At 32.0% G+C, this 27,401-nt stretch overlaps 1 protein-coding gene across 5 annotated transcripts in view; it reads right to left on the bottom strand.

The window, feature by feature from the left end:
• Brinp3 (BMP/retinoic acid inducible neural specific 3) overlaps positions 1–27,401 on the bottom strand; it is a 363,635-nt gene that overhangs the window by 328,873 nt on the left and 7,361 nt on the right. For all 5 annotated transcript variants that reach the window (XM_021165977.2, XM_029483296.1, XM_029483291.1 and 2 more), the window contains one exon: positions 14,407–14,692. In XM_021165977.2, the coding sequence (XP_021021636.1) occupies positions 14,407–14,642 (236 nt within the window). In that variant the 5' untranslated portion in view covers positions 14,643–14,692. The remainder of the gene's footprint in view (positions 1–14,406; positions 14,693–27,401) is intronic.

Genomic DNA, 27,401 nt, shown 5'->3' with positions numbered 1-27,401 from the left:
GGCCCCCAATGGAGGAGCTAGAGAAAGTACCCAAGGAGCTAAAGGGATCTGCAACCCTATAGGTGGAACAACAATATGAACTAACCAGTATTTCCCCAGAGCTCGTGTCTCTAGCTGCATATGAATCAGAAGATGGTCCAGTCATCCATCAGTGGAAAGAGAGGCCCATTGGTTGTGCAAACTTTATCTGCCTCAGTACAGGGGAACACCAGGGCCAAGAAGTGGGAGTTAGTGGTTGGGAGAGTGGGTGGGGGAGCGTGTGGGTGACTTTTGGGATAGCATTGGAAAAGTAAATGAAATAAATACATAATAAAAAAATAAATGCATATGTGTACAAAAAAAAAAAAAGATGCTATAGCTGAGGATAGGTGAGATGATTGAGCCCTAAAAGCACAGTGCCACCTACTGGAAGCTTACTAGCTTGTTTGCATGTTTATTGAGCACATGTTATGTCCATGACCTTACCATCTACTCTGTATCCATAATAATAGACAACACTAAATCTATGCTCATGTTTTCTACAGTATTACACTCTATTTGCAGGTCATAGAGTAATTAATATAAATTACCATAAGTCTTATAATACTAGCCTGTCTGTAAGGCAAAAACTTGACCTGTGTCCTGCTCAGTCCCTTCAGAAGAATTAAAGCTATTGAAAGCAGCTTTTCAATGTTTACTGTGATGTTTTTAGTATACTATTAAAAAAGAAAAATAAGCTTCACAAGTAACTTAAATTGGTTTCCTCAGAAGAAGTTCATATCGGTAATATTATAGTGAAAATATTTAAGGTTTTGTGGTTTGACTTACTAAGTAAACTAAATATCTTAGACATTTTCTTCAATCCCCTGGGAAACACTCATATTAACTAAAAGCATAGCATTACAAAGTCCTAAATTTTGAACACAGAGATCCTACAGCAATATTAATATCATTATAAATGTCAGTTTGTTATCCCAGAAAAGACTTTGGAATTTAAATATCAAATAACTATATTTACCATTACAGAATCTCTAGGGTTTGCTTCTGAAAAGAAAGAATGCATCAGACACACTTCTTTCTGGGACAACAAAGTCAGCCTTGCCCTCATTAGCAGGTGTTTTATACAGAAGTCAGTATTAAACAAATGAAGGCTCAAATACTTTAAAACTTTGAAAATATCTAAGTAGTTTATTTATTTGTATGTTTACTTACTGATTGATTTGTTTTAATACAGTTCTTTGGATGAAAGCTAAGATTTTATACATACTAGACTAACATTCTACTCTGTACAAACACAAAATGTTAATGTCTATTTGGTATGCCATTTGAATGTTCAAAATATATGGGCTTCAAAAGTATTTTCTTATTTTATATTAATAGAATGTTGGATAACAAAACCTATCAAGGCAGAATTCTGGAAAATGATTTGTTAAAATTTGTCCTTTTAATTTTCATATTTACAGATGTAAGGTATATGTGTGTGTTTGTGTGTGTGTATTTTTTTCTTGTGAAAATTTCATCGTAAAATTTTATCATTATAAAATGAGAGAATCCAAACTAAACTTTCCTTCTCAAATTTAAGCATCATTACAGAATTACCTTTGATCATTCTTTAGTATTAATGATAGTCTTCAGTTGCTTGAAACAAGATTGTGAAGAAACCATTGCTTTATTTTTATTATAAGCCAATATGATAGAGTCCTAAATTTCATTTCAGTATTTTTCAGTTATTTAATTATGATCTGATCTTATAAAAAATATCTTTTACTGTTCGGTTGTTATTCCCTTTGTGTAAATTAAGTCAAAACATTAGCCCATCAATGTCACAGGAGTTAATAGTCTTATAGTTGCTTTTCAAAAAGATAATGATTCTGACTTTGTCGAGACTCATATTTTAATATCAAAATCCATCATTTATTTAAACAAATAGTCTGTGCTGTCTTTTTTTTTTTAATATAGAAAGGTCTTAAGGGGCTGGAGAAGTGGATCTGTTATGAAGAACACTTACTGCTTAGGAAGAAATGTACAGTTCAGTTTCCTGCATCCACATAGTGCCTCACAACTCCTTGTAGCTCCAAGTCCAAAAATCAAACATACTCTTCTGACCTTTACAGCCTCCCATACACTTGTGCATCACATACATACCCTTAAGCAGTCGTTTCTTAAAAGTATATCTTTATTTATTTACCATTAAATCCTTAATATTAAAGCCACTGAGATGACTTTGACGGGGACCATGCATAGATACGTAGAAATGAATGCAATTCTGTACCATTTAATGAGTATGCGAACACCAGTTCTGCCTGAAGTACACCTGAAGCTGACAAATTTGTGGATATTAAAAGGAGCAATCGCTACAATGAAGAAGGGCCCTATAAGGTTGAAAAAAGGTTTCTCCTGAAGACATAATGTAAGTCAAATACTGCCAGCTCTTAGCATAGTGATAACAAGAAATATTGCCAAGAACATCATCACCTTCCCAGGCATACCATTATGTTCCAGAGAGCAAGATCAGTATTTATTTCAGCATCCTTGTAATCCCTGCAAACTCTTGTCCCTCTGTCACAAAACAGAAACCTAGCAGGGATTTTTTTTCTTTTGTTTTGTTTTGTTTTCCACTCATTCAGATTCATTGTTACCATAGAATCTCTTTATCAGTAGTATTTTTAGTTGAATGTTGTGTCTTGGGAAGAGCAAGGAAGGAAGGCATTTCTCAAATCAAATTTTATGAAGACATGAGTGAATAAAACAAACTGTAACATCTGCAATCAAATAGTCAGAATTAAAAATTATCAAGCCAGTAAATATATAACAGGAGTGAATACTAGTTTAAATTCATGAGAAAAAGAAGACAGGAAAAAAGAAAGTATAATTATGTAAGATTACATTAGTAGGAGAGCATTACAAACTCAAAATGAGATATAGCAAATGAAATCAGGTCTCTGGATAAGCTGTGTGGGAGATGGAGGAGAGAGCAATTCCACAAGTCTCTAAGGGAACTCACCAGGCAAGAGGAGACCCCTGAGCCCCTAAACTGACACTTTATAGTTGCACAGCTATCCATGTCTAAACTCTCCAAATTTTATACATCAAATACTTGTGTGTGAAAGTTTGGACTTGACAAAGCTATGCCATACAAAAGTAAGGTTTTGCCCTCATTTGCTGCTGTTGACTTTTATTACTTGGTGTGTAATGTCCAAGGTATCTTAGGGCAATGCTTTCCAATAACACTTTTATTAAATTATGTTCACACAAAATACACTATAAAAAATCTGACCTATTTGCATGTTTGTAGTCTGGTGTACAATTTGGAATGAAAATAATACTATTGACTTCACTAAAACTAATTTTGCCATCGGATAGATTTAATCGTAATTATTCAAGTGTTTTATAGTTCTAATTTTAGAGGTAATTATGGGTTTACTTGGTAAAAGTTGCTTAGAAAAGGTAGAAATAAAGTGGAAAAATCAGGTCAATGTATTAAGACTTAGATTTCACTAAATTCGTTTTCATATCAAACAAAGCTCAAAATAATTTTGATATTGAATCTAAGGTAAAAGTCTTAAATTTTTCCTACTGTATAGTATTGAACTTTCACCTTTCATAAACAGTGAAATTTCCCTCGGTGTCAATAATATTAATCTGATTCTGTCAGAAAGATGAACTGATCAATTTTGCTTTAATGAAATGCCAGAAGAAGTAAGTATAGAGAGTTTCTTTATTTCCTAGCATGTGTGCTACCTGAGGAAGAGAGCACACAGGAATGAAGCATTGTCTACCGTGAAAATTCCTACAAAGCCAATCAGCTAGCTTTATCAGCTAGCTTTATAGCTCTATTTTTTCCATTATAAGGGAGACAGTTTGAATTAAAATAATGACAAAATTAGTAAGTTAACATTTTTATACACAATACCAATTAAGAAAAATAAAATAAGTTTCAGTGAATTATATGATCAAAAGCAGAGAAAATTTTTGGAAAATATTGATGATAAATAATGTCTAATAAAAACTAATTCCTTGTAATAAATATTCTGTGTTAAAATTTGAAAGGAAACACCCCAAGTTGCATATGTACAGGTTTTAGTGTAGCAAGGGGGAAAGTTAAAATAGACTGAATTATTTTGTTTTTAAATTGGAATTGTTAGACTTTTGGGATGATAAAGAAAGCCAACAAATACAGAACTCTACAAAAATCTGAATTCCTTATATATATATCTCAATTACTCAAAAGTAATATGCAAAGAAAGAAGCTACAGGAAATCTCTATGTTATCAGGGTGAATTCAGTCATCCTGGGATGTGATGCAGTCCAAGATGTTTAAAGACTGGGTACATGATCACTTGAAGTACCGTAGAGAACTGATTCCACTGAGTTCTATTGGGTTTTCTAGTTCTTCTACCATTAGGTTCTTTGAGTTTATTGGAAAGGTTCCTCTCATTTTTAAAATGATAACTGCAAAATATCCTATCCATTTGTTTGTCTATTGAATCTGAAAAAAATCATTTTAATTGTTGAATTTAGTTATTATATCAAAACATGACTTTACACGTTGCAGTCAGTCTTTGAATGATTGCATTTTATAAAGAAATACTTTAATTCATTTTAATTGAGTGTGTTTACTTAACTCTAATTTTCTAGTGTGTTTTTCAATAATAGCTGTGTGTGTCTTTAAGATAAGACAGCACACAGACACAGCAAAGCGGAGCCTTGGCTATTTTTTTTAAGCTGTTGCTAATTTGAGGCTGACAGAAGAGGTAGTTTAATTAGTGAGCTGTTAATATCTATTTAAGTGAGCAGCCAGGGAAATCTCTGCTGGAGCAAGGACATGCAAATTCCTGGCCAAGCTAGTCTTCCTGCCTCACTGCCTCACACAACTGTTTTAAAGGGGAATATACATATACACATACACATACACATACACATACACATACACATACACATACACATACACATACACATACACATACACATACATATACATATACGTGCGTGTGTGCAAAAGTATTTTCAAAAACATGGAAAAGAAAGTGGGCATACAAAAAGAGTTTGTGCAAACTCACAAAATTCAGTAAGTTTTGGTGTACTGCCCACTTCAAAATATCCAAATTAGTATCATGAAAGACCTAGACTTTGGATGGCCTTACCTTCAGTCTCTGCTCCACACTTGCTGGCAGCCAACCATTGGACTGAGCAAGGGTTCCCCAACAGTGGAGTTAAAGAAAGGACTGAAAGAGCTTAAGGGGTTTGAGACCCCATAGGAAGAACAACAATATCAACCAACCAACCCCCCCAAGAGCTCCAGGGATTAAACCTCCAACCAAAGAGTACAAATGGAGGGACCCAGGGCTCCCCAGCTCCATACATAGCAGAGGATGGCCTTGTCTGGCATCAATGCCTGGAGAGGCCCTTGGTCCTATGAAGGCTCCATGCCCCAGTGTAGGGGAATGTCAGGGTGGGGAGGCATGATTTGGTAGGTGGGTGGGCAAACACCCTCAAAAAAGTGGGGGGTGGGGTGGGGGTGGGATAGGAGGTTCCCTGAGTGGAAATCTGGAAAGGGGATAACATTTGAAATGTAAATAAAGAAAATATCCAATAAAAGAAAAGAAAAGTAACGAAAAGAAAAGAAAAGAAAAGAAAAGAAAAGAAAAGAAAAGAAAAGAAAAGAAAAGAAAAGAAAAGAAAAGAAAAGAAAAGAAAAGAAAAAGGCCCAGACTAGTGATAATGAAAGACAACAGTGATGATTTAGGCTATTTAACTTTGTAAAAAAGTACCTATGGACTGTGACAATCAGGGTTAATGGTGAGATGCAACCAAACACACCAAATAATCAATCTACTTACTTAAGTACTAAAGCTGTAATTATTCATCCTTAGTACATGATTCATAACCATTTGTAAAAAACTGAACTGGCATTTAACGTTTTCATCTCCATAGCAAAAATATGATTTCAATTATAAAATAAAACATAAAATTTGTTGCATACTGAGAAAGGAGTGGGTGGGTGGATGAGGGAGCATCTTCATAGAATCAGCGGAAGAGGATGGGATGGGGGTTTGGGGAGGGTAAACTGGGGATGAGGATAACATTTGAAATGTAAATAAATAAAATAAACAATAAAAATGAAAAATTATAAATTTTAACTAGTTATTTTAAAAGCACATTCTTAAATATAATAAAGAAATTATTTACACTTGAATTTAAGAATAGACTCTTTAGAAATCGAATCATAATCCTTAACATCATAAATTAATGAATTTATTCTCAAAAGGAATTATGCTCATATTTCCAATGAATTTCTAGGTAGAGTTAAATTCTGAATTAAGATTAACAAAATTTAAAGTCAGTTACATGATTTAGGTTCAGTGGTAGATACACTGAATAAATGTGCTCAGTAACTGTGTTTACTTATGTGTAAAATTCTGCCTAGAATATTCATTATTTATCACTGCGCTGTGCGTTGTGCTTCAGGCTAATGAAATAATTTTCAGAAATTCAACCACTAGGACTAATAGCTACCATTATGTGAAAACCACTGAAAAATCATATATAAGAAACAAAATACTTGGAGATATCAGGGAAAGAGAAGTAATAGGTTTTATAGCAAACAGACCGGAGCACCCAAGAGTATAAAAACTCTCACCTGTTATTATGAAGGACGTATTTATAAAATACTTGTAAAAGACAAGCAAGTTCAGTTATAAAGCCCCAAACTTGACTTGAGGTAAAAAGCTGATCTACAAATTCTTATGACTTCCCATTTTATTTTCATTATAGGAGGACTGATCTTATCATTGAAAACATATGTACAGTGATGAAACAGTAGTTATGTTCACAGTTGTGGTTACAAAAGTATCATAAAGGTAAAGTTGCTAAAATCTCAGGAATCTGTCTTCACAGAATTGATTAATCCCAAAGGGTAGAAAAAATAACCTAAAATGCCTGTTTATCATTATGACAAAAGATATTTTGTTGAGATGAGCTTTGTGTTTTAAGTCAGGCAAATGTAAATATAAAGAGTTATCCTTGTCTTGCTCAAGGAACAAAAGTATAAATAGAAAGATAAAAATAAAAGTAAGAAAAAAATCAGCTTCTGTATTCTGATTAATATGAATTAGCAGATTGCTTAAGTGGCAGTGGCATTCAAGGGCAAGAAAGTCCATCGGGTACATGCCATCGAATAATGGTGTGTAACATGGGACTCAGGGTCATTTTATGTGGGACTAAGTGGCATCATATGTGAAAGAAAGCAACCATACAACAGAGACAGGATTATGCTTGTTTACTATTTCCTACTCTGTGACAAAAGTATATTTTCTTTTCCTAAAAGACTTCTAAGGAATTTTATGGATGTCCAGTCTATGAAATAAAACTTAATTACATTCACAAAGAGTTAATATAAAATCAGGAACAGATCATCTTTATTAGTTTTTTATACTTATAATAATTTTGATGTCTCATAATTTCATTTATAGTTATTTGAAACTGTATTGGAATTTAATTTTACTTGGGCTCATTTTTTTTGTAAAAGTACATCAACATAATGCAACAAATATATTGTTTTCTAAACTTTTATGGATTAGTTTTAGTTATTTTACTGAGCTTTCAAAGTTTTTTTTGAATTTTCTTATTACTGAAATGAAATGTTATTGGTTGTCAATAGCATTGTAGAACTTTCAAAATTCAGAGCAACTAATATTCTTAAAATCACTTCTGTATATTTATAACATTACATCTTTAGAGTAATATTTTGAGAACTTTAAAATGCAATGGTATGCTTACAAGTGTGTTTAATAGTTCAGGAACATCTGTGTGTGTGTGTGTGTGTGTGTGTAATGAATATGAAAACTGAACCCTACCCCTGGGGCTTAAGATGATTACTGATTCCTTCATCTGCCATAGTAAAACATTTCTTACTTCCTTCAGGAACCAGGATATTCACCCAAATTTTTGTAGAGCACAACTCCAGCTGTGTTATTGCCTTATATTTCTCTGCATTGGGTTTCATAAAGTGAATTTTGTCAGAACACACATGTTGCTAAGAAATGAACTGAGACACTTTATGTTTCTGTGAGCATGTGTCTTTGTATATGTGTTTGGTATAGTTTTGTGTATGCATGCATGTATAAGGCTGTGCTTACCCATGCAGCCTGTAAACATGTACTGACCAGAATTTGACATAATTTATTTTCCTCTATCCATCTCCTGCTTATTTTTTGATGTAGGGTCTCTTACTGAGTTTATGGAAATACAAGGCCATACCTAGATTTTCCCGAATTCTGGACATTAGAACCGAGATCTAGAAAACCACCTCTCCATCTAATGTAGAAACTATGCTCACATCACTATCCATGTGCTTCCTCCTAGACTTTCCAGATAAACACGTAAAGAATCATGACAAAATCAATTAAAATATAAATAAATACCATCTTACAAAGAATGTATTTCACAAGATAGCATACGGTATATTTTTCAGATTTCTATATCCTTTTATTGTTCTATCATTTCCTACATATATGATGAGGAAGTCATTGCAGTATGACTACATCACAAATTAGGTCCACAGACAAGGGAAAACTGCCTATCTTCTTATGAAGCACGTGAGAGCTTTTCTGAGTTTGTGTACACCTGAAAGCAACGATAACACTGACATCTGGATTTGAATTGACTTCCTGTCTGCCGCTTTTGCCCAGATGGTTAGGATAACTCTATTTTGGAGGTTAAAATGATTTTCCAATTGTTAAACTACTGACAATCCTTCCATGTCTTGACATTCATTTCACTATCAAGCCTAATTTATGTGTTGTTCTGAGTTTTAATGTTATCAACTGTAGATCTTATTTTGTTGGAGATTTTAGAAGATTATTTCAGGATTTAAAAGGCACTAAGTAAACAATCTCCATGAATTTTACTTCAGTATGTGTAAATTATTACGACAGTTCTCCAATCTATGTCTTCTTTATAATCCATGTTATATGTGACAGAAGATGGCTTTACCTGACAGCCATGGGAGGGAAGGACCTTGGTTCTGAGGAATTTTGATGCCCCAGTGTCGGGGGATGCTGGAGAGGTGGGGCAGGAAAGTTTTGGTGGGCAGGGGAGCACCTTCATACAGGCAAAAGTGGGGGATGAGGGAACGTGTAGGTTCGGGCATTGGGGGAAGGGTAACCGAGAAGTGGAATATCATTTAAGATGTAAGTGAATGGAATCATTAATGAAAGAAAGAAAAGAAAAAGTATATAAATCCTTGCCTCACCTACCTTCATAATAAATAATAGTTTGATACTTTATGCTGTTACATGGAAAATCATCCCAAAATTATGAGACCTAAAACAATTACAAATTTCATTAGGTCATTGACACCAGTGTGTGTGTGTATATATATATATATATATATATATATATATATATATATATATATATAATTTTAAAAGATTAATTTACTGAGTGAGATCTATCAATATGTATTTAACACAGGTAGAGAAATTTTCAAAGATCAGGATATTTCAATCCAATAAAATCACTTATACATGGAGACTTTTATTTTTCTGTAATTATGAAAAAATATTTCAACAAATTTTTATATGAATGCTTTCATATTGTCCCACTTTATGCTATGCTGTATATAAAATCTTTGAATATTTATTCTTTTGAATTGTAGAAAACATACATGTATGTTATAAACAATTAATTAAGAAATGATTATTTCTTTTAGCAGTGGATTTATTATGGAACTGTAATGGAACATAAAATTGCATTTGTGTGCAATTTATGAATATTTAAAAATCTTCAAATGTATATATTGAACTTGGAGATAGTTCCAAAGAACTATTAACTCACTTTGACACTGTCTTATTTTAACTCAAAGCTTGTAACATTCTCTTTGCAATGTTTGTATTATGACTACAGATTTTAATCATAAGACATCAGCATTTGATCATTGTCAATATATATAGAGAAAAATATGATGTTATCGTTATCTTAGATTTTTCTAATTTCAGCATAAGTAATACGATTTTAATGTTGTTCCTAAAAAGCTGCTTGTTTTTGCTTAATCACACTATATATAAACACGTTGTATTTCCTTCACTTAAGATTTTCTCATAGAACACAACCTGCGACTAATGTTCACTGTATTCATGTCAATGTTATTATTCCTGAGTGATAACTCGGTTCATGTGTATTGCCTTATGATGTAAGGTATCCTTAAAGTTCCAATACTGTGAAGATATTCAAATTATTCATCTGGAAATGTTTTGTTCTATGAACATTATTTTATCATGAAAATACATATTTATGCATATGTTAATAATACATTGGACTTAGGTTTTTGTAATCACACCCCTAACAAAGAATTATTTAATGAATCAACAACCCTTTCACATTAGATACATATTCTGTGATATGCAAAGCAGTCATGTAAGTCTGTATATTTTCTAGACAGATAACCACTGCAAGACTTTTTCTTTTAAATTATTTTCTCTAAATATGTATAGCAAAATGCATGAATATATATATATATATATATATATATATATATGGCTTTATAGGAACAGCATATAATCAAGGACATTCCAGAAGGTAGCACTTATATCTATATTTTTTTATGTGACAAACAGCATTGCTTTACTTGCATTTAAACTTCAAGAAATAAAGTTCAAGATAATGTAGTTGTATTTAGTAATATATTTAGTCGTGTCCCTTTTAAGAATTTATTCAAGAAGCTTAGTTAAAAATCAGTAAAGCACAGAATGGATGGTAATTTTTTTCTACTGTTGCATTACAGCATTCTTTGATAATTTCCTCTCAGAAAGCAAAAAAAAAAAAAAAAAAAACAAATTATAATAGTATTGCTTATCTATACTTATTTTGAATTCTAAGGAAATCACCCACATAACCATCACGGTTTATTCCTGCAGGTGGTTTACTAAAGAATCGGATAAGGAAAGTCAAAAGAACTTTTATAAACTATATTCGAAGTTTAAACTCTGTGTAGTTTCTATTAAAGGAGCAAAATTCATGAGGGATGTGAGCTTGGAACACACAGGAGTGGTTCAAGAGAGACATCAGCTTGCATTATTGATAGAAATGTCCTCATGTTAGCTCCCTGTAAGGTGTTAAATTGCTAAGTGGAGATTTATCAATATACCTTGTTACGTTGACTTGCTGGAGAAACTTGTACAAACACTGTTGGACTCACTACCTTAGATATCTTTGCCATGTAACTATGAAGTTGTTCCGATTATAAACCACGTAATTTTATCTCTACTTTATGTTTCACTGGCAAACATGTCTACAGTGTAACTGCTTTTATTGCTTCTTTTTTGTTATTTTAAAGATTTATTTAGCTTTCTTTTGTGTTTATTTTTATGGGTGTTCTGCCTAGATGTGCCTATGTATCACATGCCAATGTCAGGCCAACAGAGGTCATAAAAGGGCATTGGATTATTTTGACCTACAAGTATGGTTGATTGTGAGTCATCATCTAAGTGCTTGGAATTGATTCTTGGTCCTCTGGAGCCATGCGTCCACAGACCCTTATGTTACCTTTTAATGCTGTATGCTTTAATTCTCTTTTCAAACCATATGTAAGCATGAATGATCATTTAAAACTCCATTTTAAAATTACAATCAAAAGACAGAAGTATCGTACTAATATTCTATATCCTCCAGATCCTAAACCATGGAGAACTCCTGGAGTTACTCATAAAATTTTCAGTAGAAGTTCTCAGTCACTTCTGTTTAAACTCACCCAATTTAGTAAACAAACAAACCAAAAAAAATGGCAAACTATTTAAATAAAATGCAATAATAAATAATAAAGGTTTCACAGTTTAATATGTCACCATATTACATGGTGGATAGTAGTAATACAAATATCTACCATTTTACACTTGTAAAATTTTATTTCTAACATGGCAGAGGGAGGTTATTTGCATCGTTACTATACAGCAAAGGGAGTTCTGCAGCAAAGAGGGTGCTCCACATCTCAAATGAGACACTGTTCCCATAATTTCCAGGAATAAAATGTAATTGTACTTTATATTTGCTTGTTTTAAAAAGTACAGACAGAGGCCTTTTATTTTACAAAAAAGAAAAAAACAAACAAAACGAAAAATAAAAAAAAAAAAACACAAGAATTGTACCTTATTGAAATGAGAGAAAAGAATTTCATACTGTTTTGGGGTATGTGAAACCAGTGATCTTTAATAATCTCATCTTGTTCTAGTATTTGAAGTGAAATAAAAGATATGCTTCCAAAAAGGGAGATGAAATGAAGAAAGACTCGTGAAAGAGATTTGACCTAATTATGTTAACATGCTTAATATGTTCTAAATTCAGAGCTAATGTCTTCCAGAAGATTTGGCAATAAAATATGCCACATGAAGGATTTTATGGCAGTCATAAGCAATAGTAGATATGGCTGATTACTTTAGAAAATCATATGGTCTTTAAAATGATAAGCCAAGTAGATAATGTGGAATATATTAATTTTCCATCTGTGTTGTTAATATCTATAATTTCCATATCAGTATTTATGGCAAATATATTAAAATTTTTAAAGAGTCAATATGACATTATTTTGTATTTTTTGCAAGACATGATTTCTCTGTATAGTCCTGGTGCTTGCTCTGTAGACCCTTACTGACCTTGAACTCTGAGATGTGCCTGTATCTATGCCTTCTGAATTCTGGAATAAAGGCATGTGCCACCACTGCCCAACATCTAAAACTGATTTTTAAGAAAAATAAAGGACAAAAAAGGGACAACCCCTATAAAATTATTTTGATGTCTAATTCTGATTGTCTATCCTTTCAAAAAATGAAGTCAATAGCTTCAAAATAATTTTTTGCATATACGATATTGTTTGGAGAGTTATATAGCAACCTCTGTACTTAAGTGCCCTTTGGACAAATCAAGTCCTCTTCTCACCAACACTGAAAATCTCCAATGAAGAGGTTATATTATTCATTTCAAAGCAATTATCAATGAAGATTGCATCATTAGAAAAGCACAAAAGCATTTAAAATGCTATAACACATCTCAGAACAGATGGATTTTAAGCTTTGATTTTTGAATCTACTTAACATCAGAATATGCTATTTAAGCCACAAAGAAATACACGAAGAAGACAAACAGAAGTCATTTTAAAATTCCCAAAGACCAAGCAGTAGATGAACCTTGGAGAGACTCTCAAATTTTTTTTCCTTCCATATTTTTAAATGTTGTGACCCAAATAATGATTTTGGTTCAACTAAAAACCTGAAGAAACATACGAAAACAGTCTTCTATTCACACACTTTTGGCCAATAGACCAAGTCACCAGAACAAGCACACAGGATATCTTAAAGCTGCAGAAAGAGACCCCCAGGACAACATAGATCAATGCTTTCTTTTCAGTCTGCCAGTCTGTCAAAAATCTTGTATGGCTTAAATGATAGACATTCACAGTCTTAAAGTCCAGTATCTTTACAGAGTTTGTAAAGAGGGGCTTCTTAAACCAGCAAATATTCACAAAAAATGTACAACTAGAAATTTCATGCCCTTTCTCCATCTGATAAATCTAGACAGAAGATTCTTAATATGTATCACTGTCTTTAAAGGTTCAGACTAAGACTTTTTTTTACTCCTGCTTTATAGACACAATATTGCTTTGTATGGACTAAGGCACTGGGGGGGGCAATTAAACAATAAATGGAACTTGTATATGTTTGCATCTTCTGCAAATATGGTCTGTAAATAAAGCTTATCATTTTTTTCTTTATTCTATATAAAAGACTATGCACAGACCTGAAACACACTGCCCTCTGGTGCACATACTGCATAAAATAAAATATTTATAGAACACTATCTGAGTAGTCACAGACAGAAAAATGATAAGCTAAAATTTATTCTTCACAAATGCCAAAAACTGGGAGTTGTCCAGTCTCCCCCAAAGAAACAATCCAAAGCAATAATTTGCCTAAACATCATTAATGCAAATATAAATATGATCTAATTCATTTAAGTGACCCCTAGTACTCATCTGTTCGATGGACTCTCTGGGCTATGTGGGTATAAGCAGCTTTTGCTTGTTCCAGTATATGACTTCTTTTGTACAACTTAGAATTCACGTTTTTAAAAAAACGTTTGCAAACATATCTGAGACATTTTTGTGTTGTTTCCTATCATATGCATCTGTCTGGCGCTCATTTATATTAATACTTTCACTTTTTTCAAGCTTAAGAATATACAATTACTTTCTTGTAAACGTAGACAAGTGGACAAAACTTCTCAGTTACTAATTACAAGATATTTATTCCCATTTAGGCTGAAGATTAATAAAAGTTTTTAAAAGTAATGATAACCCTGCTGTTACTTTTCATTGGAACAGCCCTTATTTACACACAACCTCCAAGTATGATACTTGTAATTGCCTTTCTTTCATACCTGTATATCTTGTATCTTGTGCTAAATCCCTGTCGGCTTCTGTCCACAAAATCTGTGTACTCCTGTGAGCGATGGAAGGGTCCCTTATCAGAGAGGAGCCAGTCGAAGGGGCTTGTGGCATGCTGGTCAGAGACAGCAGCAACCGCTAAAACCCAGCAATGAAGACTCAGTACTATCCACTCCCATAGAGCCATCAGAGAGAACAATTCAGCACCAGCTCTGCGCCGCCATATCATGCTTCCACTGGGGACTTAGAGCCTTCATCCTCTCAGCTTTCCCTCAACACCTAGACAGAATACAAAGGCAATTAGTTACCCTTCAAGAGACTACATCTACTGAGGTGCTGAGCTGCCATACTTTTCTTATCTTAGCCTATTAAAATGTTTTTAAATTAGACTGTAGCAGAGTTGAACAAAAAAAACAAAATTACCTTTTGTTTCAAAGCTATATAATTTTTATGTTTTGTCTAAACTTCTAGTTCAATAGAAAGTAAAATCATTAAGTAAATTATACGCCATGTCATAACAATGCCATCCAGTGGATTATTCATTAAATATCTTAAGCCATAATAAGCTTGAGCAAATATGTTTCCTGCTAACTTATTTGGAAAATTCTACATAATCAAAATAATAGCATTTGCTTATTAAATTATTATATTAAACTATATAAAATTTATATTAAATGAAGCAAATAAATAAGTGCATAATTAATTTTGACAATAGGTATGTTTTATTTTCTAATTTATTTTTAATATTTACATTTATATATATATATATAAATATATATATATATTTATATACATATATATATATACACACACACACATGTGTGTGTATCCTAACATGAATATATATATTATATATAGATAGATATAGCGTGTGTATGTAAGTGTGGCTTTAATATGTCTGAATTCACATACGCATGAGTCACTGTGCATGTGTGGAACAACCTCATTGAAAACAACCTCAGATGTGTTCTTCTTGCTCTCCACTTCCTTTAAGATAGGCTGTTCTGAACAAATGCCGGTAATACTTGTCTAGAGTGTTTTGGGGATTTCCCCTCTCTGTCTTTCTTCTCTTCATAAGAGTGTTGGGTTTGCATTTGTGCATGCTAACACTCCTGCCTTAAGATGCTAGTTTGTTTGTTTTGAGATTAAACCCAATTCAGCTGATTGAGCATAATCAGCTCTTATAATTATTTCAGGGGATCTGCTTATGTTTGTTTTAAAGACAAAAATCTATGCAGAACAGACTGCCCTCCAGCTAAATCTGTCTCAGTCTCTTGACTCTTTAGTGTGTACACCATTACAACTAGCTATTTTATCTATTTTGAGAAATGCATTTTAAGTAAATTATTCAGATAACGTCTATATTATCTAACTAAATGTGGAATAAAATAATTACTCAGAGAACACATTGATACATAAGTGTATGTACACAATCAAACATGTGCATATAGACAGATAGATAATAGCTAGGTAGGTCAATGTTTATGATAGTATAAGAAAGAAAGTATAAGTACAGAAATATCTCTTTCATATTTACTTAAACTTTTGGCTTTATCACTGGTGAAATTGTAATTAAATTCTTCTCCAGTGATTTAAGTGATCCATGTATATACTGTGTCTTATCCATACATAATTGTATACAGTTCTTGTGAACACAGAAACTAAACAATATAGAATATTCACAAACTTTGGAACTAAATACATAATACTATACCCTTCCAAGAATAAAGTAAGAGACATATAATCCCAGCAAAATACCCCCCGTGTGTAATCCTACAAATAGTTCTGTGCTAGGCTGCCTATGTTGTATAATGTCTATGTATTATGAACAACATGCTCTAGAAATACTTGACCTTAGTTGTCTTTCTCATTCTTTTTTTTAAGTGACATTATAAAGAGTTCACATTGTCAGTTGTAGAAACTTTTAGGGTAGAAGCTTTATCCTGCAGAATCCTTCATAATATAACCAAATTCACAATAGTAAGTCAACTATTTTGTAGTTGCTTGCATGTCTTTTGCATTCTTTTGCATTCAGATGAGAATTTGATAGCCTTAATTTACTGTTCTATCTGCATCTCCCCATATTTTATTTAATCTTCAACTGCTTCGATAAAAGAGCTACTTAGAAATAATTTGTAAATAAAAATATATAATGATGATAACAAAACCACCTGGACCACAATTTTGAACTCTACAAACTTACAGAAAGTGTCTACAAAATACATTGACTTTCCCGATCGCATTAAATAGCTCCACTCTTCTGATTAAACAAAAAAAAAAAAAAAAACTCTTTTGTAAGCAACATAGAAAATTATCACATGGAAGTATTTTAAAAGCAGTTCATTACCAGGTCTTATATGGTATGATAAAAGTAGGAACATATGTGAATTATTTCATAGCCACTGCTAGTTTACAAACATCATTGTCAAATTAGTTCAAAACTTTCAAATGTCTTAGTTAAAATTAATGTATCTACACTCTGTCTCATGTATATGAGGCCTATATTTTAATAACTTTGCTGTTAATCTGCATTCATTGATTGTGGTATATGGTGTAATATACTTGGCATCAATAAATATTATTAGTCTATGCCAAGCATTCATGAATTTCTACTTTATTTTTCAAAGAATTGGACTTTTAACTTTTTCCAATAAGAATCTGTATTGCACAAATGAACTCAGAGCATACATTTAAAGACATTATTTCTGTTAAGTCTGTATTAATATCTAACCTTAAGGGTAATGATTTTGATATGAAAGAAATCTGTAGCCACACTGTCTTCCAGAGCTTTCTGATTACCAAAATATACTTTTGACTTATCTGCTGAATTTATATAAATAAAGATGATTTGTGTGACAAATAACTTGGAAAAATGATACCTTAAAATCAGTACCATGGTCAGCTTCCTCAAATCAATTGTCCAGTATCTGGGAAGTCCAGGTTTGGATAAAGGCTCTTGCTTTAATTCATGATGGCTGTGAGATCTTTGTATGGTCTGAAGCTGCCTTTGTGCCTTGGTTTCCTCTCTTGAGCTAGGCACACCTCACTGATCTTTTGCTATTGGACTGAATGATAGACTGCATCACCCTTCTATAAAAGGTTTTATGAAATAGTTTCTCAAGTACTACATAGAGCTGCTTTGCCCTTTGTTTTACTAGTACAGTGGTAGATGCTATCTGAGAATAAATGCCTAACTGCAGATGCACTGTCACAGGATCCAATAGTGAAAAAAATCAGTAAGATAATAATCAAATTCATCAAGTTTCTTCCTCAGATTAAAAAAAGCTGTAAAGTGATCTTTACCTCCATGAATAACTATAAAACCAACTGACTAAAATTGGAACTAAAATTGTCGATGCAAACTGTTTTCTAGCACATTTAATTGTCTAGTATTCTTTTGTTTGTTTGCTTTTGTTTTTGGAAACAAGAACAATCAAATAAAATGAAGAAAATGAAAACAAATCATAAAAATTAAATAGAAAACCATGACATTTAGTATGATATGTATTTTTTATGATTAGTATTGCTAAGATGTCCTTTCTATAACAAAAGGAATTAAATACAGAAACTCTCACTTTAAAAAAAATATGTTACATATAATATTGTTATAAATTCTATTTCATATAGTAATACTCTATGTTGAGTGTTATACGTTCTAAATTTATTTGCAAAATATCAACAGTCTTTAAAAAACATACTGCATAAAACATACAAAAATGATGTGTGCCAGAAATAATAATAATAATAATTAATAATAAAACAGGTATTCATGTAGAGACTCACAATTCCTTCTTAGCTCTCTGTGATCCTGCTTCCATTTTAATACCTTATATTTATCTAAATCAGGATATAAAATGTATATGAAATTCATAAAAAATTAAATATTATCAAATATTTTGTATAATATTACCATTGAATTTCTAATATGACTGAAAGTATGAATATAAAACCCAATGTTAAGGATTACTCATCAAGGAAGCTACTTTTGCACTGTTATCAATGACTGCAGGATCACAAGTGAGAAAGAGGGACATAGAAGGCTTCTTTGATGACCCCTCCCCACCTCCAAAGTAACAGCCTAGACAAGAAGCCATCAAAGAGAAGTCTTAAAAGTTGTGATAAGGATGCCCAAGTGTAGTTTTCTACAAATGATGGCTTCTGGGAGGAATGCAGGTTGGGAGGAACTCAGTTTTCTTTAAGGCAAGTAGGAGTTTGAGCATGCTACAGTAAGCATATGGGTAATACCAATTGAACTTGTGGGTTTGTTTGTTTGTTTGTTTTTCTTTCTTGGAAATTCTAAAATCATCAGTCAAAATATCATGTTAGGAAAAGCAATAGAAAAAAATAAAAAAAAATTCACTGTAGTATTTACAGACTTTAGACTGGTAGACCATGTCTGAGTCTCATCTTTGGCACTGCAATGCATTTTTCATTAACTTATTGGATGTTAAGTAAAAGCCACTTTTATTTTAAAAACAACATGGAAACTGTATAATTTCTCCATATAGATATATTATATTCATTTACATTGACTTCTGCTCATGTATAAATATTTTCATAAAATAATTCCATCAAAAATTCCTACTTAATTTCAACCATGGGAAAACCCATGGAAAGTTGACAAACCAGTATAACAAACACATCTTTCCAACCCTCATTCCTTCTCTCCCCTACACCATGCTGTCAAAGGCAGGGAAAGATCACATATTTCTAGAAGGCTGTAGAGCAGCATTTAAAGTCCTGCCTCATGAAAGGGCTACACTATTCCATAGGCTTTGCTTCCATGCTTAGCAATGAAGAAGTTGGCAAACAAAACACAGAAACTATAAAATAAATATGTTAGCTATGCAAATGCTATATTTATTTTAAGAAACACATGTATATAAAATATATTCATTTAAAGAAGACATTTAAAATATGGAATCAAATAATATATTTATAACATTCTGAAAATTAAAATATATAGGGTATAATTTATATATTACATGAATGTAATTTAATTGTTGGATTTTAAATAAAGAATGACCCTGAAACAAATGTCTGTTAAATTTATAAGAAATGAATAATGGGTTAAAAGGTATATATTTAGCTCTAATTTTTCAACATTTTTTGAACAGTGATTGCTCAATTTCAGTGTGGTATAGCTCATAATTTAGAAAGCCATAATACAGATACATATTATCTACAATATGCAAAATGTGATAATTTGTAGATGGAAGTAGGTCATTGTTGTGACTGGGGATACTGCTTCTTTGGCAAGGAATATAATACAGAAATATTTCTGTCCTGAAAACAGAACCTGGTTCCTCTGCTATATCAGCAAGAGCTTTTAATTCAGAGACCTCACTACAGCCACAAGCAAAACAGTCTTGGTATTAAAAGTCATTGACACAAGTATAAAAGTGATTACATATTCCATAACACATCATTGAAAAGGGGTATCAAGATCAAGCATGTTATCATGGTTGGAGAACACAAGTAACATTTTGACTATGTCATTTTTAAAAATAATTTCTACCGATAAACAACACGTGTTACTATCAAACAGATCCTCTACGAGAAGAACCAAGAATAGATCTCAGTGTGGCTCTCAATGTATATTCCACAGTTTTGTCACTCTTCATTTCGATAATAATAAAATGGAGAATGAAATTTGAAAGCTTAAAATGCCTTTTCCATAGAAGGTCAAAAGGATTGATTACTTGGAAGGAACTCGATAATTAAGGTGAAAAAGAATATGACGGTCAAAATCGTGTGCTCTTTACACAGTTTTCTCAACCAAATTAACAACTACCAAATCCTCTGATATGACAAGCCTGTCACTAATATTTTCTTATTTTGATACACAATGTGGCATATGTTAGTGCATTGCCGTGTATTCTCTATAAAAATGAAGTTTGTAATAAATTGGAGCGAATACTGAGAAATGGTAAATTTGAAAAACACATGCCTATACAAACATAAAACAGCAAGTTTCTCTGTGTATGTGCATGTATCTACATGTTTGTGCCTTTTGGTGTTCGGTTTTGTGGCCTGATGACTTGTGAGGTTACATTTCTTTATTGCTTTAGTGAAATGGTAATGGTAGTCTACAATTTTGGACTTAAAATATCCTAAAATTGTTTTACTTATACCAGACATTGGATTTTTTAAAAAGGTGATAAATTGTAATGTAGTGAAATAAACTAGATTTTGTCATTTTTTTAACAGAATGAATTACGAACATGTTACAATATTTACCCATAAATTTTACACACATACAGGACTACCTTCTTCCCTTCACTTTAGTGGGTGTGTAGAATGATTGCTTGATTACATGATTTTGTAAGAAGTATGAAATGTAATATGTATTAGTGGGAATATTCTAACACTAGCTATTCTGATATCCTTGACATAAATGAGAACTACAAAAATCTTAATTTATTTTGCACTGATAGTTTTTTTTCAACAATTACAATGTATTTGTGAATCTTTTAAAGCCAAACATCTATAAACCACAGAGAGATAGATGTATCAACAGTCATCAAAGTAACTAGACTAGTTATTCCTGGACTAAATAAAATTATCAGTGAAAAAAAACATTGATATTAAAATTCTTTTGGAATGATAAAGATAACTTTCTTTAATAAATTAATTTTTCATGAGTTATAATTATTAAAATTAAGAGCATATTAGAATAATAAATTAAGGATATATTAGATTGATTCTTCAAGATTTTCTGGAAATTTTCAATATTCTGGTGATAGCCTCTTCATAGTTTTGTTCATCTACTCAGAACACAGTTTCCTCCTCAGCGTTTACTTGGCTCCTCCTGTGGCGCCTAACACTGCACATACTATTTTGGACATAGTAAAGTTTAAGCAGCTGAGTTTAACTCTTTCCCCCTAACTTTATAGGCTAGTTCACTGTGTCTTCTGATACTAAAAATTCCCACTCTGTTGATCTACGAGTACTACATTATTCTACATTTTTACGTTCTCTTAATACACCTACTCTTGTAGATCTGACTCCAGTCTAGCTTCTCTCAATTGTATTTAGTAGGTCCTTAATTGGTGTCTCTCCCGTCTACTTTAGAATATGAATGTTCTCGCATCTTTCACATTGTATAGGTTAAAGCTGCCCATATAAGGGAATCTTTGTATATATTTAGCGCTGATAAGCGTCGATTCCAGAGGACCCTTTCTCCTTATTTATTTTAACTCAGAAGGTAACACAGTGCCTCTGAATTACAGCTCTAAGTGCTCTCCATCTTAATGAGGGTGAGTATTCCTGTGGGAAGTCCATACTGCAGAGGGAAGTAATCTCCTGCTTGATCCTGTCAATACAATCTTGTCCTACCAATAAAGAGGGCATTAAATGTTGCTGCCTAATGGTAGAACTGATTAGGAAAAATGAAGAGAAGGGGAGTTTCATTCCTTAACAGTGTCCAGCACATGAGACAATGTTTCTTAGTAACACAAAGTGTGCGAGCCTTTTGGGCTACCAGATAGCTTAAAACATGGGAGTTTCAGCATGGATGAGCATATTTAAATTTTTATAAAATTCGTAGTGAGCATCATAAGGAATCACACAAAAACTGTCTAATGAAATCTGTTCAGAAATTGATGTTAGGAAATTAATTTTTATTCCATTAGACTCAATTCTAGTTATAAAAGAATATTTGAGGGGCCTAGACATTTCAAGCATTTGTTACTCTTGTAAGAATATCTGCGATTTATTCCGAGGACCCTCACGACTCAGACCTCTGGTTCAAGGGGAGCTGAGGCCCTCTTCTGACCTCCATGAGCTCCAGAGATGCATGAAGTGTACATACATATCCATGCAAGTAAAACAGCCAAACGTGAAAAATAGAATGACTTAAGAAAACCTAAAGAAATATGAGAGAACTGTGATCTGGATCTGACTCCCTTCTGCCTTCTCTGAATTGTGTTTTCATAGGTCCTTACTTAGTGTTTGATGCTTTCATTTCTGCAAGTGTGTGCTACACACACTTTTGCAAAATCCAAACTTTCCACAGAGGAATGTCCTACTTATCTGTCTGGGTTCCTCTTATTGAACTTTCCAGGTGTGGTCTCATCACATTGGAAGAACGTTGAAAAATGTTTTAAGCAAGTATATCCTCTCATCTGACTTTCGCTCTGTTCATTTAGCATCCACTGACTCACCTACTACAATCTTCTGCTTTTTCGTTCTGTTAAGAACTGAATCACACATTAGTTTCTTATTATAAAGTCCCATTAAAACCGTCCTTGAATAATACCTTACTGTTTTTTTGAACATGTGTCATGAGAACTTTAGAGCCAACTGATAATATATTACACTTAATATATTCTCGTCTCAGAACAGTGAAACAGAGGACAATTTAAGAAAAAGGTTAAACAAATATATGTGTAGAAACAGAGTGGAAATAACACTTGCAGACACTAAGATTCAAAGTGGCTTTACCATTCATGCTTTTTTGAAGAGTCTTACATCTTATAACTCATACTTTATAAAATAAAACTCAAAAATAGTGATCATTCTTCTCTTACTTTCATGAATATCATCCTCAGTTTTCTTCTAGTAAAGATGTTGAAATGCTTTAAAATAGTGTTACTATCAAACAATTTGCAAAATGATCACTAGAAGTTTGTTCAGCAAAAGAAATAATACTTCTTCTAACTAAAATCATACTAGAAATAGTTTTAAGTAAGTACACTAAAATGCAGCCAGAAAAGTCTAGAATTGGGTTACTGAACAGACAAAATTTGTGTTGTGAAGGACCAAAAATACCTCAGAGTTTACCCAATTTGCAAAGAAAGGTCACAGCATAATTAGAAGTTATTTTATTAAAAATTGTAAATAATAATGTGTTCTCTGGCTACACACATAGAAGTTAAATTAAGTTTAGTTAACTTTCAAGGCAGGCCCAGCTTTTTAAAATGTTAAACAGCTTATGATTGATTATTCAGATCATAGAGGAATTCCTTAAAATTAAAGATAATTTTTTCAGAGAAGTTTTTCAGATAATCATTATCCAAATATAAGAAAATTAAGTATGAAGGATTCACAAATTTTTGGTAGCTCCCAATTATGTCTTCTTCCTATTTATAGATGCCACTCCATCCACAGGGTAATTCCACGATATTTTACACAGCATGAAACAGGGATGTGTGACTATTTCTTTTTTTCTGGTATACCTTTAGTATCAACAACCAAGTCCCACAGGGTCACAGACCTTATAGAATTTGACATACAAACACTTAACTATAATAAAACATAAAATTTGTGAAGAAAGTCCTTGTGGTGTCAATCTGAGATTTTATTTATTTTAATTATTAAAACTAAATGAGCTAATAGCTAAATAGTATTAAATTAAAATGTTCTTGATTCAAGGAATTTGGAATTCTTTTGAAAAAAATTGAATGAGATCATGTAAAATAGGAATTCTAACACTTTTTTCTCATTTCCTGACTTCTTTGTCTCTTTAATTTTTCCTTTAATATACATAATAGAAATATATTTTGAATTGACCTTTCTCTAGGCTGAATCCTTAAAAACACATCTTCTTTAAACAGAAATATATTGACAATATCAAGATTGGACATTCATGACAATGAAATGGGCAAGCAAGCACCACATCTCTCCTATTGGCTAAATAAGTGCTGAGAATACTTCAGATAACAAAGACTTGTGGACCTCTGCCTTACCATTGCTTAAATCGGCCATGTTTCTGCTGTATTTCTAAGGCTTTATGTACACAATTATCCACTTTTTAATACATAGTTTTGTTAAGAATCAAAAATAAAAACATAGCAGAGGAGATTTCACTAAGCAAACTAAGTCAGAATTACATATTTAAAAAGTAGGTAGTGCTCTCCAGTACCTTCTGAACACCTACTGACAGATGATGCCAGAAATGCACATATTTCTAATTGAATGGTGTCTCTTCACTAACCTTAGGATGTCTGACATGGGTGACAGATATACTAGCTAATGAAATAGTCTCACATCACCTAATGTTAGTAATATACTGAGATGAAATTAAGTCCTTTGTTTTTTTTTTTCCTAATGGAAAACATCTGCTTGTACACTGTTCCTCAAAATAGAAATTTAAGAAAATTTAATAATTTCAACAACAACTCTGTGCAAAATATTAATTTAAGACCTATAATAATCCTAACTATTAATAGGTTCAAATGCTGATACACTAAATTTGGATAGAAAACTTAATGTAAATTTTCATTAAATATAACACACACACATATTATAGCTTAGCTTCCACATTTCAATAACCATCAAATATTTGAAGAAAACTCAGAAAAGAAATTAAGTGGGCAAAATTATGTCTGATAATTAGAGAAGAGTGACTATTAAATATTCTTGTTATGTTATGAAATGAACAGTAATTTGGAAATCAACTAAGTAGAACATAACAGAAATTATTTCACAAATAATAGTCACAGGAAAAGCTATTTATCACACTTACCTGAGGCCTACCTTAGTAATAACTACATTTTAATGGAGAAATTATATCAATAGATAGGAAATAGTTGTGTTTACCTCAGACATTTCTAAAAGACAGCAAAATATAGCCAATTTTGGTCAGTTTTGTGATGAAATAACCATGTAGGAGATGGATAGGTAAACAAAATTTCTGTTTGCTTTATGCACTATGGATCATTGAAAGTAAACAAGTATATTAATAGGTCATCAAAACAGTTCTTGGGAGCAGCTGCCTCTTCCTTGAAATCAAAATTGATTCTTCAGTTAGCTGTTGTCTGGATGGGCTCAAATGCAATAAAGACAGTAGTGGTCTTTGGCTCTCCTGCAAGCCTATATGCAACACACTGGAATTTTTTATCCCATCCAAACAAACTCAACAATGACATGTTAAATATTATGAGAGTTATGGTTAGATATAAAAAAAAAAGACTCAAAAAACCTCACCATACTAGAGTTTACTGTCATTACAAAATATGATCAAATTTGTTTCCCATATGTAATTTACTATTAAAATACAGTACTGTTTGTATATTATTCAATAAAGATTGTTTTACATTTAAAATAATGGTAGTCAGTTCCTTGTGGTAAAGTTGTGGAAATGGATTGTTATAATGGAAAGAGGAAGATAGAGAACGTCGTAAATGCATGGCACCAGCAATGTATTAACTCACAGTTAAGTATAAAATTTCCTACTTAAAAAGTTTTTATTTTCATTTCTCCATATACATTTACAGAATTTATATTTCAGAACATATTTATTATGTTTTAAACCATGAGGATATTTACACATTAAAAACACAACAGACACTTGAGTTTATCACCTATCCCAAACTCTTCCCAATTTCAATAGTTGTATTATATATTTACATTAACTGTGATAGAAGACCTTGTGCTAATTAACATATCTCAAAGCAGCCACAAAGATTCCTGTATTCAAAGTATACATATATCAGTTTTTACACAATAATAAACAACTAGAATAAACATGATTTATTTTGCTTTATTTAGTTTTGTCTCTCAGACAAGGTCTCAAATCATATCTGAGACTGGGATAAAACTGTGTAGGATAGACTAGCTAGCTTTGAAGACAGAGCAATTCCCTAGCTTTGGTTTTCTGAATAAGTGGATTTTAGACAAAACAAAAACAAAAACAAAAAACCATCAACAACAACAATAAAGAAAAACATGTGATTTTTAAATATGGCAGTTGAATAAACCCATAATGTTCAAATACATTATTTAAAATAACATTTTCTGCAAACTAGCTTATGTCTGTGAATCTCATTGTTTTAAATAAAAATTCCATTTGAATAAAAAAGGGAATATATAAAAATTGCATGTTATGTACTGGCCACTATTTGAAGCTGAGCAATCTAAAATTCATGCTCACTCAGTCCTGTTCTCTCCAAGGCTAGATTGTTTTTTAATAGTGTAATATTCTAGAGATAGATTTAAAAATTAACAAGATGCAAGAGTCCAGAAAAGTTAATAAAATCTAGCTCAATTCTGATNAGGTTGGCTGATATAGAATTCAGGAAGAATAAGTCTATCTGTAAGTATTTCTTCACAGTAAATCTATAATGGAATTTAAATGAAACACACCATTATGAGAGAATAATTCTTGCAATNGCATAGTGCTATAATACGTTTGAGTGTAATGTTCATATATTTATTAATCCAATCAATAAATGTGTATTTTATAGATTTAATTTGCTGGAACTATAATATGATAGTTCCTTTATTAGCTATTAAGGAGAATTTGTTATACTTTGGGTGCTCTTAAGGCATCTAGGTAAATTAGGGTTTATATATTAAAACAATACTTAAAACAATTTGTAAAATAGGTCAGACTATGGATAACTATATTTTAAACTGTAGGCATAATAAACTTTTTCAATAATAAATTAAAATTGAAAATAGTAGATATCAAATCAGTGTATTGTCAAGTATGTAGATTATATATCATTTCTGCATCACAATTTGCATTTCCTTAATTGAAAATAAACCTCCAAACAACACACCAATTTCATCCTTAAAATGTAGTAATGCATCCTCTGCATCAAAAAATATTAATTATGTAAATTCATCTTTGGGGGAAATAAATTTGCTACAGGATCACAATTGGACCTCTGTCACTTGTTAAAGAATGAAAACTTTGTTACTTGGAATACAAATTAGTAAACACTTGAAAATTCTTTGCATTATTTATTTTAAACTTTATTAAGAGCAGTAGATTCATAATATAAAATAATTACCTGTGAAATCCATTCAATGGGATAGAAATATTTGTGAGAAATTGAATACAAATGTTCTTTGTGGATCATCAAATATTTTTGAAAAGGATATAAGAGTCTTCAAATGTAAATGTCAATTATATTTGAAGACCATTGTGAGGGGTTATGTTTGCCATTTGATACCTTTAAGATAGTCATCAACTAGTTCTTGGTAAACTTTTCGGGCATTGAGTCAATGGAAAGCCCATTAGTACTCAGATTAAATTTCA

This window comes from Mus caroli, chromosome 1 (assembly GCF_900094665.2).
Source record: "Mus caroli chromosome 1, CAROLI_EIJ_v1.1, whole genome shotgun sequence".
Lineage (NCBI taxonomy): Eukaryota > Metazoa > Chordata > Mammalia > Rodentia > Muridae > Mus > Mus caroli.
Note: the sequence above shows the minus strand (reverse complement) of the source record. Positions and strands in the feature narration are given on the sequence as shown.